The sequence below is a fragment of the Monodon monoceros genome, unplaced genomic scaffold (genome assembly GCF_005190385.1).
Source record: "Monodon monoceros isolate NGI ecotype Baffin Bay Population unplaced genomic scaffold, NGI_Narwhal_1 Super_Scaffold_19, whole genome shotgun sequence".
Classification (NCBI taxonomy): Eukaryota; Metazoa; Chordata; class Mammalia; order Artiodactyla; family Monodontidae; genus Monodon; species Monodon monoceros.
Window position 1 is genome coordinate 56,279,243 of NW_021703775.1, and position 18,772 is coordinate 56,298,014.

At 42.5% G+C, this 18,772-nt stretch overlaps 1 protein-coding gene across 4 annotated transcripts in view; it reads left to right on the forward strand.

Annotated features, from left to right (window-relative positions):
* SLC8A1 (solute carrier family 8 member A1) overlaps nucleotides 1-16,030 on the forward strand; it is a 344,765-nt gene extending 328,735 nt beyond the window's left edge. Inside the window, exon 8 of one of the 4 annotated variants that reach the window (XM_029231461.1) lies at nucleotides 12,720-16,030. In XM_029231461.1, the coding sequence (XP_029087294.1) occupies nucleotides 12,720-13,096 (377 nt within the window). In that variant the 3' untranslated portion in view covers nucleotides 13,097-16,030. The remainder of the gene's footprint in view (nucleotides 1-12,719) is intronic. The other 3 variants (XM_029231460.1, XM_029231462.1, XM_029231463.1) reach the window with 3 other exon arrangements.
* Nucleotides 16,031-18,772: the final 2,742 nt, after the last annotated feature.

The following is an 18,772-nucleotide window of genomic DNA, read 5'->3' on the forward strand; positions in this document are numbered from 1 at the left end:
TCTCTGGGCTTTCTATCCTGTTCCATTGATCTATATTTCTGTTTTTGTGCCAGTACCGTACTCTTTTGATGACTGTAGATTTGTAATATAGTCTGAAATCAGGGAGCCTGATTCCTCCAGCTTCGTTTTTCTTTCTCAAGATTGCTTTGCTTATTCGGGATTTTTTGTGTCTCAATACAAATTTTAGGATTTTTTGCTCTAGTCCTGTGAAAAATGCCATTGGTAATTTAATAGGGATTGCATTGAATCTGCAGATTGCCTTGGGTAATACAGTCATTTTCACAATATTGATTCCTCCATCCAAGAACACACTAGATCTTTCCATGTGTTTGTGTCCTCTTTGATTTCTTTCATCAGCATCTTACAGTTTTCAGAGTACAGGTCTTTTGCATCCTTAGGTAGGTTAATTCCTAGGCATTTTATTCTTTTTGATGTGATGGTAAATGGGATTGTTTAACTTCCCCTTCTCATGTTTTGTTGTTAGTGTATAGAAATGCAACAGATCCTGTGTATTAATTTTGTATCCGGCAACTTTACCAATTCATTGATGAGCTCTAGTAGTTTTCTGGTGGCATCTTTAAGATTTTCTATGTATAGTATTGTGTCATCTGCCAACAGTGACAGTTTTACTTCTTCTTTTCCGATTTGGATTCATTTTTCTTCTCTGATTGCCGTGGCTAGGACATCCAAAACTAAGTTGAAAAAAGAGGCAAGAGTGGACATCCTTGTCTTGTTCCTGATCTTCGAGGAAATGCTTTCAGTTTTTCACCATTGAGAATGATGTTTGCTGTGGGTTTGTTGTATATGGCCTTTATTATGTTGAGGTAGGTTCCCTCTATGCCCACTTTCTGGAGAGTTTTTATAATAAATCGGTGTTGAATTTTGTCAAAAGCTTTTTCTGCATCTATTGAGATGACCATATGGTTGTTGTTTTTTTTTTTAAACATCTTTATTGGGGTATAATTGCTTTACAATGGTGTGTTAGTTTCTGCTTTATAACAAAGTGAATCAGTTATACATATACGTATGTTCCCATATGTCTTCCCTCTTGCGTCTCCCTCCCTCCCACTCTCCCTATCCCACCCCTCCAGGCTGTCACAAAGCACCGAGCTAATATCCCTGTGCCATGCGGCTGCTTCCCACTAGCTATCTACCTTACTACGTTTGTTAGTGTGTATATGTCCATGACTCTCTCTCGCCCTGTCAAAGCTCACCCCTCCCCCTCCCCATATCCTCAAGTCCGTTCTCCAGTAGGTCTGCGTCTTTATTCCTGTCTTACCCCTAGGTTCTTCATGACATTTTTTTTCCCCTTAAATTCCATATATATGTGTTAGCATACGGTATTTGTCTTTTTCTTTCTGACTTACTTCACTCTGTATGACAGACTCTAGGTCTATCCATCTCATTACAAATAGCTCAATTTCATTTCTTTTTAAGGCTGAGTAATATTCCATTGTATATATGTGCCACATCTTCTTTATCCATTCATCCGATGATGGGCGCTTAGGTTGTTTCCATCTCCGGGCTATTGTAAATAGAGCTGCAATGAACATTTTGGTACATGACTCTTTTTGAATTTTGGTTTTCTCAGGGTATATGCCCAGTAGTGGGATTGCTGGGTCATATGGTAATTCTATTTGTAGTTTTTTAAGGAACCTCCATACTGTTCTCCATAGTGGCTGAACCAATTCACATTCCCACCAGCAGTGCAAGAGTGTTCCCTTTTCTCCACACCCTCTCCAGCATTTATTGTTTCTAGATTTTTTGATGATGGCCATTCTGACTGGTGTGAGATGATATCTCATTGTAGTTTTGATTTGCATTTCTCTAATGATTAATGATGTTGAGCATTCTTTCATGTGTTTGTTGGCATTCTGTGACCATATGGTTTTTATTCTTGTTCATGTGGTGTATCACACTGATTAATTTGTGGATATTGAAAAATCCTTGCATCCCCAGGATAAAGCCCACATGATCATGGTATATGATCCTTTTAATGTATTTTTGGATTCAGTTTGCTAGTATTTTGTTTAGGATTTTTGCATCTATGTTCCTCAGTGTTATTGATCCTGTAGCTTTCTTTTTGTGTGACATTTTTGTCTGGTTTTGGTATCAGGGTGATGGTGGTATTATAGAATGAGTTTGGGAGTGTTCCTCCCTCTGCTATATTTTGGAAGAGTTTCAGAAGGATATGTGTTAACTCTTCTCTAAATGTTTGATAAAATTTGCCTGTGAAGCCATCTGGTCCTGGACTTTTGTTTGTTGGGAGTTTTTAAATCACAGTTTCAATTTCAGTACATGTGATTGATCTGTTCATATTTTCTGTTTCTTCCGGGTTCAGTCTTGGGAGACTGTACCTTTCTAAGAATTTGTCCGTTTCTTCTAGGTTGTCCATTTTATTGGCATATAGTTGCTTGTAGTAGTGTCTTATGATCCTTTGTATTTCTGTGGCTTCCATTGTAACTTCTTCTTTTTCATATCTAATTTTATTTGAGCCCTCTCCCTCTTTTTTTTTGATGGGTCTGGCTAAAGGTTTATCAGTTTTGTTAATCTCAAAGAACCAGCTTTTAGTTTCATTTATCTTTTCTATTGTTTCCTTCATCTATATTTCGTTTCTTTCTGATCTTTATGATTTCTTTCCTTCTACTAACAAACTTTGGGTTTTGTTTGTTCTTCTTTCTCTAATTTCTTTAGGTATAAGGTTAGGTTGTTTGAGGTTTTTCTTGTTTCCTGAGGTAAGATTGTATTGCTATAAACTTCCCTCTTAGAACTGCTTTTGCTGCGTCCCTTAGGCTTGAGATTGTTGTGCTTCCCTTTTCATTTGTCTCTAGGTATTTTTTATTTCCTCTTTGATTTTTTTTTTTTTAGTGATCCATTGGTTGTTTAGTAGCATATTGTTTAGTCTCCATGTGTTTGTCTTTTTTACAGTTTTTTTTTCTTGTAGTTGATTTCTAACCTCAAAGTGTTGTGGTCAGAAAAGATGCTTGATATCATTTCAATTTTCTTAAATTTCCTGAAGCTTGCTTTTTGGCCCAGCATGTGATCAGTCCTGGAGAATGTTCCATGTGCACTTGAGAAGAATGTGTGTTCTGGTGCTTTTGGATAGAATGTTGTATAAATATTAAATTCATCTGGTCTAATGTGTTGTTTAAGTCCTGTGTTTCCTTATTTATTTTCCTTTTGGATGATCTGTCTGTTGGTCAAAGTGGGGTGTTAAAGTCCCCTACTATCATTGTGTTACTGTCGATTTCCCCTTTTACGGCTGTTAGCATTTGCCTTATGTACTGAGGTGCTCCTATATTGGGTGCGCGTGTATATTTACAATTGTTATATCTTCTTCTTGGATTGATCCCTTGATCATTATGGGGTGTCCTTCCTTGTCTCTTGTAACATTCTTTATTTTAAAGTCTATTTTGTCTGATATGAGTATTGCTACTCCAGCTTTCTTTTGGTTTCCGTTTGCATGGAATAGCTTTTTCCATCCCCTTTGTTCAGTCTGTATGTGTCTCTAGATCTGAAGTGGGTCTCTTGTAGACAGCCTGTATACAGGTCTTGTTTTTGTATCCATTCAGCCAGTCTGTGTCTTTGGGTTGGAGCATTTAATCCATTTCAGGTAATTATCAATATGTATGCTCTTATTGCCATTTTCTTAATTGTTTTTGGTTCGTTTTTGTAGGCCTTTTTTCTTCCCTCCTCTTTTGTTCTCTTGTGATTTGATGACTTAGTGTTGTGTTTGGATTCCTTTTTCTTTTTTGTGTGTATATCTATTGTAGATTTTTGGTTTGGTTACCGTGAGGTTTTGATGTAGCAATCTGTATATAAACAAGATTGTTTTAATTTCCAGTGCATTTCCAATATCCTGCAGTTTTGCTCTCCTCTTCTCATGATTGCTGGTTTTGATATCATATTTGTGTATGGGTAATTTCCTACTTTTACTATATGTTTGGCTTTACGGGTGAGCTTTTCCATTCATAATTGTTTCTAGTTGTGACCTTTTCTTTTCCACCTAGAGAAATTCCTTTAGCATTTGTTGTAGAGCTGGTTTGGTGGTGCTGAATTCTCTTAGCTTTTGCTTGTCTGTAAAGCTTTTGATTTCTCCGTTGAATCTGAATGAGAGCGGTGTTGGATAGTCTTCTTGGTTACAGGTTCTTCCCTTTCATCATTTTAAATATATTGTGCCACTCCCTTCTGGCCTGTAGAGTTTCTGCTGAGAAATCAGTTGATAACCTTATGGGAGTTCCCTTGTATGTTATTTGTTGCTTTCCCCTTGTGGCCTTTAATATTTTTTCTTTAATTTTTGTCAATTTGAGTACTCTGTGTCTCGGTGTGTTCCTCCTTGGGTTTATCCTGTATGGGACTCTCTCTCTGTGCTTCTTGGACTTGGGTGATTGGTTCCTTTCGTTAGGGAACTTTTCAGCTGTTATCTCTTCAAGTATTTTCTCAGGTTGTTTCTCTCTCTCTTCTCCTTCTGGGACCCCTTTAATGTGAATGTTGGTGTGTGCAATGTTGTCCCCTAGACTGTCCTTATTTCTTTTCATTCTTTATTCTGTTCCATGGCAGTGATTTTCACCATTCCGTCTTCCAGGTCACTTATCTGTTGTTCTGCCTCACTTATTCTGCTCTTGATTCCTTCTAGTGTATTTTTCATTTCAGTTATTGTATTGTTCCTCTCTGTTTTTCTAGGACTTTGTTAAACATTTCTTGTATCTTCTTGTTATCTTCTTGCTCCATCCCTCCATTCTTTTTCCAAGATCTTGGATCACTATCATTACTCTAAATTATTATTATTTTTGTGTGTGTGTGGTACGCAGGCCTCTCACTGTTGTGGCCTCTCCCGTTGCGGAGCACAGGCTCTGGATGCATGGGCTTAGTGGCCATGGCTCATGGGCCCAGCCACTCTGCGGCACGTGGGATCTTCCCGGACCGGGGCACAAACCCATGTCCCCTGCATCAGCAGGCGGACTCTCAACTGCTGCGCCACCAGGGAAGCCCTGAATTCTTTTTTTGGGTAGATTACCTATTGCCCCTTCACTTAGTTGTTCTTCTGGGGTTTTATCTTGTTTCTTCATCTGGGACGTTTCCTCTCCTGTCTCATTTTTTCTCACTTTCTGTGATTGCAGTTTCTGTTCCACAGGCTGCAGGATTGTAGTTCTTCTTGTTTCTGCTGTCTGGCCCCTGGTGGATGAGGTTGTCTCAGAGGCTTGTGCAAGTTTCCTGGTGGGAGAGACTGGTTCCTGCCCACTGGTGGGTGGAACTGGGTATGTCCCTCTGGTGGCCAGGGCCGTGTCAAGGGGTGAGTTTAGTGGGCAGCTATATGCTCAGGAAGACTTTAAGCAGCCTGTGTGCTGATGGGTGGGGCTGTGTTTCCTGCCCTGTTGGATGTCTGGACTGAGGAGTCCCAGCACTGGAGCCTACAGCCTGTTGGGTGGGGCCAGGTCTTGGTGAGAAAATGGTGGCCTCCCCAAGGGCTCACACCAATGAGTACTCCCCGGAACTACCACTGCCAGTGTCTTTGTCCCTACAGTGAGCCACAGGTACCCCTGCCTCCACAGGAGACCCTCCACCACCAGCAGGTAGGTCTGGCCCAGGCCCTTATGAGGCCACTGCTTTTTTCACTGGGTCCTGGTGTGCACAAGACCTTGTGTGTGTGTGCCCTCCAAGAGTGGAGTTTCTGTTTCCCCCAGTCCTGTGGAATTCCTGTGATGAAACCCTGCTGGCCTTCAAAGCCAGATTCTCTGGGGGCTCCATCTCCTGTTGCCAGACCCCCAGGCTGGAAGCCTGACATGGGGCTCTGAACTTTCACTCTTGTGAGGACTTCTGTGACAATTATTTTCCAGTTTGTGGGTTGCCCACCCAGTGGGTATGGGATTTGATTTTATCACAATTGAGCTGCTCCTACTGGCTCATTGTGGCTTCTCTGGCTTTGGATTTAGGATAACTTTTTTGGTAAGTTCCAGTGTCTTTTTTGTTGATGGTTTTTCAGCAGTTAGTTGTGATTTTGGTGTTTTCATAATTAGAGGTGAGCTCACGTCCTTCTACTCTGCTATCTTGTGTCTCCACCCTGTTGTTCCCAAAATACTGATTTTGTTGACCTACATGTCAGAGCTATTCCATGCATTATTTCAGCTAATCCAGGGAAGGTGCCATTGTCCTCCCACAGAGGGTGAGGCAAGGGCTCTGAGTAGTTGGTTAGTGGACCTCAGTCTGCTTGGGGAGCTTTAAAAGATGCCAGTGCTCAGACCACATTCCAGACCAAGGAAGCAGAAACTCATAGTGGACCTCACAATTTGGTATTTTTCAAAAGTTACCCTGGTGATAAAAATGAGTAGAAACAGGTGTTCTGACCTGCCAACATGAGTCCTCTTGAGCTTTTCACTTACCTCTTTTCTTCTCTTCTAAAAATAGGTGTCATTGTCTCCATTTCTTTTTCAGGGACAGTTTTTAAGTGTTTTTCCCTTTTTCAATTTTTACAACTCCTCTCCTAACTGGTCATTATTCAGTCAAACATCAGTAATTCCCTGATCTCTTAAACTTCACTTGGATGCCAAACAAGGTTTCTTTTTGTTTGACCCAGTGAAGTGAGTATGTGTATGTAAGTAAGAAGGTGTGGGTTTCATATTTACTGGGGTAAATAAATATCACAACCAAAAGCAAAAACTTGTTTAAGGTTCTTAGTGACAGAGGAATTAGTACATAAATAAAATTTCCATTTGAATTCTCAAAGAGGGAAACAAAAAGTGCATAGAAGAGAGGAAAGAATAGAGAGGAATCTATACGTTGTTTAAGCAAAGAGGTCTGCCTTTCACTTTCAGTCACTAGTAAAATTAGGGCCATAAGCCAGATCTCTAATGTCTTTTTATGACTTAGGTTATATGGAATTTTCAAAATAAAAATCTCTTTGATTTGATTTTATTTTTTTTGCAGTACGCGGGGCCTCTCACCGTTGTGGCCTCCCCCGTTGCAGAGCACAGGCTCCGGACCCGCAGGCTCAGCGGCCATGGCTCATGGCACCAGGGAAGCCCTGTTCTACCACACTGTTAAATACCTAGGACTATAAAGTTAATATGTCTTTAAAGGGTGTTATAACTCCCCAGAAGTTTAGAATCATTACAGTAACTCACAAATTCTAGACCACTTATGGATTCTCTTGGGATCTGGCTCTGTTGTATTATAAAAATAATTACTAGGGCTTCCCTGGTGGCGCAGTGGTTGAGAGTCTGCCTGCCGATGCAGGGGACGTGGGTTCGTGCCCTGGTCTGGGAAGATCCCACATGCTGCTGAGCTGCTGGGCCCGTGAGCCATGACTGCTGAGCCTGTGCGTCCAGAGCCTGTGCTCCGCAACGGGAGAGGCCACAACAGTGAGAGGCCTGCATACCACACACACACAAAAAAATTACTAATATTGAGCACTCATTAATTGCTAGGCCCTATTCTGAGCGCTGTTCATGTTAACTCATTTCCCTCAAAACCATATTAAAGTAGGTAAGCTTCTTACCTGGCAAGTGAAAGAGCCAGAATTCAACTAATTTAAGTAAATTTCACTCTTTCCTTGGCCTTTTATAGTTGCCATGCTGGAATGGGTTTTTTTTTCCAAAAAAAATTAAGAGTATAGCACAACTTGAGAGTGGGGGACTTCGTGGTCAAGCAGTCCCAGGCCCTCCACCAAGCTGTTTTATGAGCAAGTGACTACTCTATCACAGGGCATCACTGTCTCTAAGAGGAATCAGTTGCTCCTTACTTCTCAATTAGCTGCTTCCCTGAAACTCAAACATCTCTTCCTGCCAGCAAGGCCCCCCCCCAAACTGTGGGCACTGGGAGTAGTAGCTTCCATTTCCATGCCTGAGAGCTGTGGTTCTTGAACCTTGGTGGAAAAGCTAGGCACCTCAGGCACTTATTAAAATGTGTATTCCTGTATCTTTTTCTCAGAGAGTCTGATTAAGTGGGTGAAGGGTGGAGCCCCAAATTTTCATTGTTTTTTTAACTAGGCTGTCCCAGTATTTCCAGTGCCAGTGATATGCACACTTGATTGACATGATACACAGTATCTGAAAGTCATCACTGCCACCAGTTATTGCATGGCTACACTCATATAAATGGTCATGTGATTTGAAGTAAGTAAACTTGCCAACATTTCTTTCCTGTTTTTAAGAGGTCAAATGACCCTGTGCTGTGTGGTTCAACTCCATAAATATCGCCACAGTTTCATCACTGGCAAGATCTTCAGGTCTAGAGATCACTTTGACTATTTCATCTAGGTCATTTATTCTTTAAAATGAGATATCGTCATCGATTAGTCAATTTGAAGCAAGGTGGGTGGTCATGTACAAACGCCTGCAAAAAAGAAAAAATCCCACCAAAATCATATATATGAATTTAGTCTCTCGATGTATTCTATGTACCACCCAAACAGTAGACTTAGGAAACCAGAACCGCCCCCCCTCAGAGAGTGAGTGTCTTGCCCAAGAACACACTGACAGAAGAGCCCAGAGGGTCCCCTTGATGAGACTTCTCCCACTAACGCAGCAGGAAGCTCTGAACCACCTGGTCTGTCCCCTGCGTCATCAGTAATTCACAGGTGATGGGAGGCGGCAACCATGCCTCCGTAGCAGGCTGGGCTCCAGTCAAAATCTGCTCCTGAGCGCGAAGCACTTGAGAGTTGCACAGCTGGCCCCCAGCACATGCAGAGTCAAGACGAAGATAAACCACGTGGGGTGGTACTCTAGGTAATATGTAAACCCTTCCTGTGACCTGCAGGGCTGTAAGAACTATCCTTTTTACAGAAGAGATGTTTGAGGCTTAGTCTGTATGTAGCGATAAAGTTTAAGTTCAGTTAAAAAATCATTTCTGGAGGAAAGGGGAGTGTGTTGATATCTAATCAATATTCCTGCATATTGACTAGATGACTTAGCCGCCAAGGTTAGATGCAGAGGACAATTATGTCCTGACTCTGTAACATATGGCTTAATTCCAGCCACACTGCCTCCCAAACAAATCTTCCCTGTTAGTGGGTACCAAGGGGGCAGGACCAAAAGTCTAAAACTCTACGACTAATTTAAAATTTATTAGCATTCAGGGGGCGCGGGTTTGATCCCTGGCCAGGGAACTAAGGTCCTGCATGCCTTACAATGTGGCTAAAAAAAAAAGAGTATAATTTTAGCACTTGCATTTCCGTCAAGAAGTTTACAGGGGCTGAGCAAAGGGCTCAGAATAGTGACTAATCCATGTGTCCACCCCATCGATATTTGCCAAGATTATTCCTATTGTGAATCTTATTACATAATAAAAGACACTGCAAACAAATTATAATATGGCTGAGCAATGAATAGAACTGAAGTTTGGGAATAAAGATGTTTGTAAGAAAGGAAAAATATAAAAATAAAATTCATTAGAATTCAAGGTGGGAGTTAGAAGCAAAAATTACTAGTAGAATACTAACCTGAAGTATAGATGTAGGTACAGGTATACACACATATGTAAATGATTATCAACATAACTTAGTTTGTACCAATCACAGTGGCAATCTGATTCATACATGTTTGTGTTTAACGGGCCAAGCTCTGAATATGCTCACGCCATGTCAATAGTCCTTGTTTGGACTTCACTCCGGGGAATGGCATTTGAGTGGCTTTTGCCTTGTTCAGCCATAGCAGGTTGCGGGCTTGGCATTCAGGGTCAGGCTTGACCCTTGGCAGGGCCTCGCCTGTGGTCTGTGGTCTGCGCACTAAGCAGTGGTGAGAGAAGATAGTTTGGGGAGATTCCATCACACTTCACTTGGAAGTCGGAGTTGTCTCTGTTGCAGTTAAGGCTGATGGTTTGGATTTACTTGTGTTCCTACAATTTTTTTTACCCAGCTTTTGAATTGAAAAGCAAAGGTCTGATGTGTAACCCAGGTAAAAAAAAAAAAAAAAAAAAAAAAAAACCTCCCTGATTCAGAGGCCCAAACATGTTTCATTTACGTGAGGAGCTAATCGCTCTGGCAACTAATTTTCAGAGAATCCAAAGAAAGGCATTTGTAAACAGAAACCTATTATTACAAGAATTCTCATGCGCTATTCACATTAATTAATAGGCTATTGAGAAATGGCTTAAGGGAGAAGAAGTCCCTGCAGACCCAGGAGGGCCCAGTACATCCTTGAATTTGTGCCTCACTCCCTTCTGGGGCGGCAGCAGAGATGCCATCCAGAAAGTCCAGGGTTTCCGAGTGGAGAGGGGGCACCCAGGAAGTCTAGTGTGCCACATACTGCGTGCCGGGGGAGGTATGCATGCGTAAGCTGTGGAACACGCCAGGTGCCCGCCCCTGCCCCCTGCAGCATTGGGGGGAAGGCACTAGCCTCCGCCAGCAGCCACGCCAGCGCAGAATAACATCTCAGGTGATCCTCAGCAGCAGCTGAGCTGTAAAAGTGGCTTTCTCCTGCTTTAGACTCTGTTCCTTTACTTTCCTTGCCGAGCTGCCTGTCTGTCCTCGGAAAGTCAAAGCAAAATGACTTCATTGTTTTTGAGGCTGCGGCTATGTCAGGTCCTAACAACTCTTAATAATGAACAGCAAGAGACCGTGACGATTGTCTCACTGGGCTTTTGCTCACCGGCCTCTGTTGTGATGGTCCTGACAGGGCTGCGGTGTGTGATCACGAATGCAAAAAGGCAGCACCCATCCAGCAGGACGGGTTAGCAAGCTGCCTATACCTCCTTCAGTCTTTGCTCTCACTGATACAGGAAGGAGCTGTTTCAAGGTTTCTGAGTGGAAGGAACAGGGCAACCTGAAATGGACAGAGGGAAGGAAACCTTTAGCCTTCCTAGGAGGGGCAGTGAGGTCTAGGGTGAGAATGGGCTCTGAAATCAAACAGATTTGGTCTCAGAATCCTTGCTTTGTTGACGGACACCCTGTCCAAGAGGCATACTGTCACAACATCGCTGTTTCCCACATTGTAAAAGCGGAAATAGTAACATCTACTCTATAAGGTTGATAAGAGGGTTGAATGAAAATATCCGTGTGACATGTGTAGCACAGAGTAAGCAGTCCGCCTCTTTATAAAACAGTAACTAAAATCTGCTTTCCGTCACAGACAGGTCAGGATCAGTGAGATGGGCCCTCAAGGTTAACCAGTTTCCTTTCAGAAAGGATGTGACACCACAGATCCAGTAGCTTCTCAGCACCCATGTTAAAAGCATAAGAATCTACAGGCTGATAGAAACGTACGTGCTTTACGTGTCATCCTCATTGGAAGTGGCAACGAATAGCAACAGAGGGGAGAGAGTAATCCAGATAGCACACAACTACACGCATGCTCAGAGCATACTGCCTTGTGGTAACAGCATACCTGCCATTGCTGGCTTTGCAAACGTGAGTGCAACTTGACAGTTACTAATATCTACTCTAAACCGACCGTGCAACGTATTTTGCAGAGGTAACTGAAAGGACTTTGATACCAGTAACTAGGTGAGCATAGAGAAAGGAAGTTGAATATCTTACAAGTCCTGTTCACATTCTTAATAAAGGGAGCTATTTCAGATCCAGCGTCAACTTGTAATAGATGGATCTAGGCAGCTCCATGCACATTGTCTTCCCAAAGCACCAAAAGGAGCTACTCTTGCTTTGTACAAAGAAACGTTAGCATTTTACATATAATAGCTCAATTGAACAAAAGCACTCTGAAGTGGGCATGACTCTCCTCATTGCACAGATTAGGAAATTGAGTCTCAGAAAAATTAAGTCATCTGCCTGGGGTCACACATTCAGCTGTGCAGGCAGAATTCCACACCCTCTGACTCGGGTTTGCACTAAGCCCCGGTGCTCTACTCACCAAGTGTAAGTGAATCTTGTCCTACTCCCTGTAGAGAAAGGAAATGTATGATTTTCCCAGCTTCAGAGAAAAGAAGCATACAGGATTACTGGCGAACAAAGAGCTTTGAGGATGGCCATTAACGTGCCAGGCCAGGGAAGGGTGAGATGGAACGATGAACAGCATTTGCATGAAGGCAGGAGGCCTGAGCTCAAGCCTTAACATGGCTTCTTCCTTGCTGTGTGATGCTGCACCTCTCAGAGCCCAGTATCCTCACCTATAAAGTTTCCTCTCCTCATAGAACTGTTGTCACCATCAACACAATAACATAGGTGAATCTGCTTTCCTGTCTGTAAGGCTCTAGGCAAATGTCAGTTGTTATCATGGGTCAGTTAGTTTCACTTCCACCACTGACTTGCTCTTGAATCTTTGGAAATATTTCCTGAGCCCTGAACCTTCTCATCTATAAACTAGAGCGGACGATACAGCAGCCTTCAGTAATACCCTTCAGCAGCCATTCTCAAACTTCATTGACCTAGAATCTTTTGGCATGTTGTAAAAACATGTTCCTGAGTCCCGGCACTTATGATCTGGCATGGCTGGACGGAGCCTGGTAAAGAAGGACCCCATCTGATTCTGATGTAGATAGGCCGTGATAACGCTCTGAAACATGCCTCCCTGCAAACTCAGTGTTACAAAGAACCGTGGTATCTGTGGGTAAAGAACTTGACCAAGGTCACCTATAAGTCAGCAAGTCCTGATACCTGGATCCTGCCGTTCTGACCACACGACTGGGACTCGAGGGAACATCAAAGCTCTGTCCTGGTCACGGGGTCTCCATCGACGGTTTGATTCCAGAGTGCGCAGCTGAAGCTGCCGGCACTCCACAGACCTCTCTAAGTGGCTAAGTGTCACGGCCTTTTTCCTCTTCCTCCACAGACACATTTGCAAGCAAAGTGGCCGCCACCCAGGACCAGTACGCAGATGCATCCATAGGTAACGTCACAGGCAGCAACGCGGTGAATGTCTTCCTGGGAATTGGCGTGGCCTGGTCCATCGCTGCCATCTACCATGCAGCCAACGGGGAACAGTTCAAAGTGTCCCCTGGCACGCTGGCTTTCTCCGTCACTCTCTTCACCATTTTTGCTTTCATCAATGTCGGGGTGCTGCTGTATCGGCGGAGGCCAGAAATCGGAGGTGAGCTGGGTGGGCCCCGGACTGCCAAGCTCCTCACATCCTGCCTCTTTGTGCTCCTGTGGCTCTTGTACATTTTCTTCTCCTCCCTGGAGGCCTACTGCCACATAAAAGGCTTCTAAAGGAACAATCAGATGTAGTAAATTTATATATATATACATATATATACATAAAAAATTATAACGAACAGAAGAATTGTCATTTGTCATGTCCACTTACCTGCTGATGGAATCCAGCTTCACGAGCAGACTCTGTACTAGGGCCAGAGTGAGAAGGCATCACCTCCTGTTCCCAGGGGCGTCGTCACGTTGAACCAGGCGTGGAGGCAGGGCCATCTTTGCAGCTCAGCCTCTGAGGGCTGTGTTCTCCCCGGGTTCATAAATCGTTAAGTCTTTGATTTGTTTTCTGTTTGTTTTTGCTTGTTTGGGGGGGTGGGGTTGGGGAGGTAGTTGATGTTAGGCTTTTGTTTTGGTTTTTGGGGGGAGGATCAGGGTTTTTGCTTCTCTTGTGGGAGGTGATGACCAATCTAAATGCAAATGGGTTTCGGGTAAAAATGGAAATCATTAAGATAACTCTCCCTTCCCCCAAACATTTAAAAAATTATTTTGGATGAAGAGAGGAAATGGGCATGGAAAAAGAAAGAAGCCATGTCTTCACCATATAACTAAATTGCATGCTCATCTCTGGGATGGGAGCAGAGGTGAAGCTGCCTCCAAGAAGAAACATGGCAGCTGGAGTGGAGCCCAGAAAAGTCACGGTCCTAGATAGAGTCTGATAGGCCTGGCACTCTTGTTCACCAGGTACAGGAACATCGCGCCTAGATTCCCAGGAACATGCAAAATCCTCTCTTATCTCTTTAGCACTGGACTGTGATTAGGAAGGCCCTTATATTCTGGTGTTCCAGCCCTGCTAACCCCCCAGGCCCCCCCCCATCCCAACCCTCCTGCTCACCTCCCCTCAGACAAACAGGAAGAATAACCCCATTCCAAAAGCACATCATCCTTTTCCACTTGCATCACTGTGTGTCCCAGTCCCATGTTGCTCTTGCCTGGGATCGTCCGTCAGTTTTGTTTTCAAAAGCATCCATGGCCTGCACACTCCAGTTCCAGTCGTGACCGAACATCTGCTCCTCCTTCGTGGGCCTGTTTGGGAATGTTGTTGTGATACCTGTTACACGGCGCATGGATGAAAAACAAATACGACAAAGCCAAGCGCATCTGTACATAGCAGAGTATAGCACGTACCGTTCTCCCATTGGGCAACGTTGATTGATTGGTCGTTGAAGACATAAGTGAGTTTTCTTTTCACCTGAGTTGTAACTTTTGTGTTGTTATTGAGTTTGATTAGGGATAAAAGGAGAAAATGGCTTATTCATGGATCTGCATGTTCATTTCTAAGAAGCAATAACTGTTACATGGGAAGTTAAAGCTATTGAGAGGACAGTAGGCAAACTACAAAGTATCTTCATGGAAAATTAGCCACTTGGTACACATCAGAGCCTCAAAAACTCACCTGTTGGTTCAGGAAGGCCAAGGAGAAGGGCATGTAGAGAAGCGGATGCGTTAGATGTGCCTGAGCTTTGAAAGCCCCCATTCCCACAACACCCCTGCCCCCAAAGTATTTATTTCACATCTGCTCTGTCTGGCACAGACGGTAGATAGTGCTGGTTTGTTCCTTTTATTTTTGTATGTAAAAGGCAATTTGGAGCCCTGTTTCTTTCACCGTCCAGACCCCTCTGATTGTATCTGCAGTTCCTGAGGAGGAAAGAAGCCGTGGTGAGCAACAGGCCTTTAAAAGTGTATCTTCTCTACTTAGGACTAAGGAGGAAGCAATTAAATGGGATGATTAGTGCCTCCCAGGAGCATTGCCCTGGGAGATTTTTAACGCTGGAAAAGGAATGGCTCTTTCTGTTTCACAGTATCAGAGAGGGTGGATAAACCCAACATTCCAAAGCCATGAGTCCACGAATGAGGTATAAATGGATGACTTAGGTCCCCTCTCAGACACTTCTCTATCCATAAAGAATCCCAGGCCGGAGACACCCCTAAGCCCTCTGTATTGATTCAAAGATCCTTAACTCTCAACAATTTTAATTTGTATTTTCTTCCACTTAATAATCAGGCTCATTCATCATTTAATAAGCATTGGGTGACCGAATGAATAATTAAATGCTGGTTACCCACTCAATATGCCAGGTACTGTGCTGCCTCTTGGGGACTAAACCATGGACAAGACAGCCCAGATCCCTGCCCAGAGGGGGTTAACACAGTCTCATGGAAACAGTCTGATCTTATGAGAAAAACACAGTCCTGAAACCCTCTTGTCTAAATATCTAAGATTTTCTTTAACTGAGACAGTATAAGGCATAGGGTACGAAAAACATTCTATGTAGCCTTAGCCAATCTTGCAGATCTGCACATCTTCCCATTTTAAACCAAGTAAGGCAGTTGTGCTGGTGATCCAGATCACTGAGAAGGCCCAATTAACCCCAATTTTTATCTTTCTTGGACAGCAGTACTTTTCTATGCCCCCCACAGCTCTACAATTTCTCCTGTCTCTTGGAGCCTCACCCCTACCTGTCATGGCCCAACACACTGGTGGCCTAACTCCTTTGAGGGCAAACTCTAACCCTTTTTTTTTTTTTTTTTTTTTTTTTGAAGATTTATTAAATAGAAAGCTAGCCTAGGAACACCAAGTAAATTGTCAAGGGATATGAGTTGTTGAAACATTAGAAAGACTTTGCCCTCCTTTCTAGCCATATTTGGAATGTTAATAATCCCATAGCAAATTTTCACAAAGGACTTTAAGAAATCCTTGCCGTTGGTCAACTTCAAAGCTTTTTGGTTTGTTTGCTTTTTAAATTTTCATGTTTTAGAGAAAATATGATTCTGGTTGTTCAGGGTTGTATTAGGAATTATAGTCGTGTAAAATTATTTTGATTATTTTGTGTGTATTATGCACAGCTTGGGGGGGAAGTGCACTAATTGTGCTGTTCCTTATAAATGGTACACACTATTGACACAGACAAATAAAGTTTCTAATTGTTTCTGATTTAATCACTAGTGATACAGCATATTCTGTATGGAATGTTTTCTCTCTTCTCATTGTCATCTACTTCATCTTTTGCTTCCATGTTTTGAAGAAATAAAGACCAAAAAGGTATTATTGTGCAATTGGTATCCTCATCCAAAAGAAAGAAAATAGATGCCCAGTATTCGACTTGGCAAATGTCAACCCTTTGGTCATGCGCTGTTTCCTTTTAATGTCCCAAAGGAGCACAGGGTCAGAATATTGAGATAAATGATACTTTATGCATCTCATTGTCTTTAAATTTTTCTTTAGAATTCCTCATATTATTCTTTAGAATTCCCATATTATATCCATATATGGTCATACACAGAACACTTTGCTATGGGAAGGTAATTTTCTTGGATCAACAATTAATGTGTCTCTTGGGACCCAATCTTTGGTTTAACACAGAATGAGCAGCCAACGTCTACTTCTTTAACAGCAAAAGGAATAATTCAGTGACCAGAGTAGCCTTGCCTGTTGAGCAACTCTTCAGCACAATGCCGTGGCCCAATGATTCTAACCTCTTATAAGCTAATTTTATTCTTTCAAAGATTCCGATTCAAGCCTTCCACCAGTGAAGGTTTTATGGAGCTCTGCTCTTGTGGCTCACAGCATAAACACACTAAGTTTTTTCTTCTTATAATTTTTTCTTATAAAGCATGCTGTCTTCAACTCTGTAGCTATTCTGATAGGTGGCTCTCATCCACAATGAGACTTCCTGATGCAATACCTTCCCCCGCAGTGGTCTCACGATTAATAAAAGATCATTGTACACATGCTCTTGTCCACGAGGGCCTAGATTCACTGTTGATTCCACAGCCCAGGGCCCCTAGCTCCTAATCTGTCAAAGCGAGGTTCACCAGTTTCGCTGCTTCCATCTGAGAACATTGTGGGAGCAATCAGAAAAATGACACGTTTCCTCTGGTAGATGATGAAGCCCTTACATTCTCTAATGGTGACAAAACTTCACTATCTCAAGAATGTAAATCAACTCCTTTAAGACTTCTTTCAGTGTTTCCTGGCTCAAGATGGGTAGTTTCTCTTTGATTATGGTTTTCTGTCTGTGTCTGATTGTGGGCAGTTATATCCAGAGCAAGTCATGAGTATAGTTTCATAACTTCAGGAATATTTGGCCATTTCATGATCAACCATGTATGACACTGGATCTTACAGTGACCTAAAAATGGCACTTGGCTTTTGTTGTAGTAATCACTGCGCTTGGCCAAGACATTCCAGCTGTTGGTAAAATTGAGCATTTCAATTGATAAACAAGCACATGACACAGAAGAGACATACAAAAATCATATTTCTTTTACAAAGAAAGAAAGGTGCTGTGATGAGTGGCTTCATGAACGTTCATTCAGATCTACTTACAGATTTTGGTAATGGATTGCATTTCTGCTCTTCTTTCCAACCATTGTGTTCTTATCACCTCTAGCCACGTTCATTGTCTTCCACCCAACATACGTCAAGTGTTGGTCGGTCCTGATGATATTTCACCTGCGAAGATAGCATAGGAAGGGGTAACAATTGTAAGAGACATTTAATTTTTAGAGCTTAACCCAGCCATGGTTAATCATCTCCCAAAGCAGGGAATGTCTTACCTATAGGAGGAGCAACCACTAAGAGGTGGGACTCCCAAGGGAGAGAGTGCTTCAGCATTCCAGCCAATGAGAAATGGGTGAGTATCTAGCTGTGACTTTTTCCCTGCCAAGATATCCAAACAGATGCATTCAGAGGCTCTCCCAATTTCCATTTTGTCAAAGGTCCTCTCATTGACTCTCCTGTGGGACTTTTAAATCAGTGGTCATTGTATAAATTATTTTCATTGACTGATTGATTTGTGGAACAGAACATTATAACTTCAAAAAAGCAATATAACTTTGTAGTTAGGATTATGACCCATGTCTCGACAGGAAGAACTGCTTGCCCAGAATTGCCTGGTAATCAGTGCAGTATTTTACAGATGCTTAACCTGCTCACATGCTTTAAAATCATGCAGTCTAACCTTTTTTCGAAGATCCAGAGAAGTGTCCCCTTGGGAATATGCAATCGTAACCTTTTTTTTTTCCCGATTTCCAACCTTTGTAGTTCTTCCGTGGCTATTCCCATCATATTCATTACCCCTAGTAGTGTTCACTATTACCTCTCAACAATGCGGAAAAGGCTCATACTAAAAATACTCTGGTCATGTTTTATTGAAAGTGAACTTGTTATTGGAAAGTCTAATGACGTTCCACCTGGAAAACAGGCACCAGACAGTGGTATCTCTATAAATGTTTAGGAGAGGATTAGACCCTACAGCTACACACTGCAGCGGCACTGTTCACTTTGTTCCTCTCTGGATCACATGCTTCATGTTTTAGTGCCCACCTACCTAGCCTTTTATTCTATAAATGTATGCAGGTATGGGTCGAGGATAAAGACCCCCACGTACATCTCCAAACGTGAAGTGTGTAACCATAGAAACCCATCATATATAGCTTCTATGCCTCCAAGAAATATGAGTGGATCAAATGCTTCTCTGTAGTTATTACATTCATGATATGCAAATGGTAGGGAAATTCACATTAGTAACCAAAGACGCCAAGAGAGAAATTAGCTAACGTCAATGTTACTGAGTCAATTTTGACAGTTAATGCAGAGCCCAGCCCTCCTAATTTGTTGACTGCAAAGAGATCTACCTACCCAAATCCAGTAGTGTAGAAGGGAATTAATTTACTAGA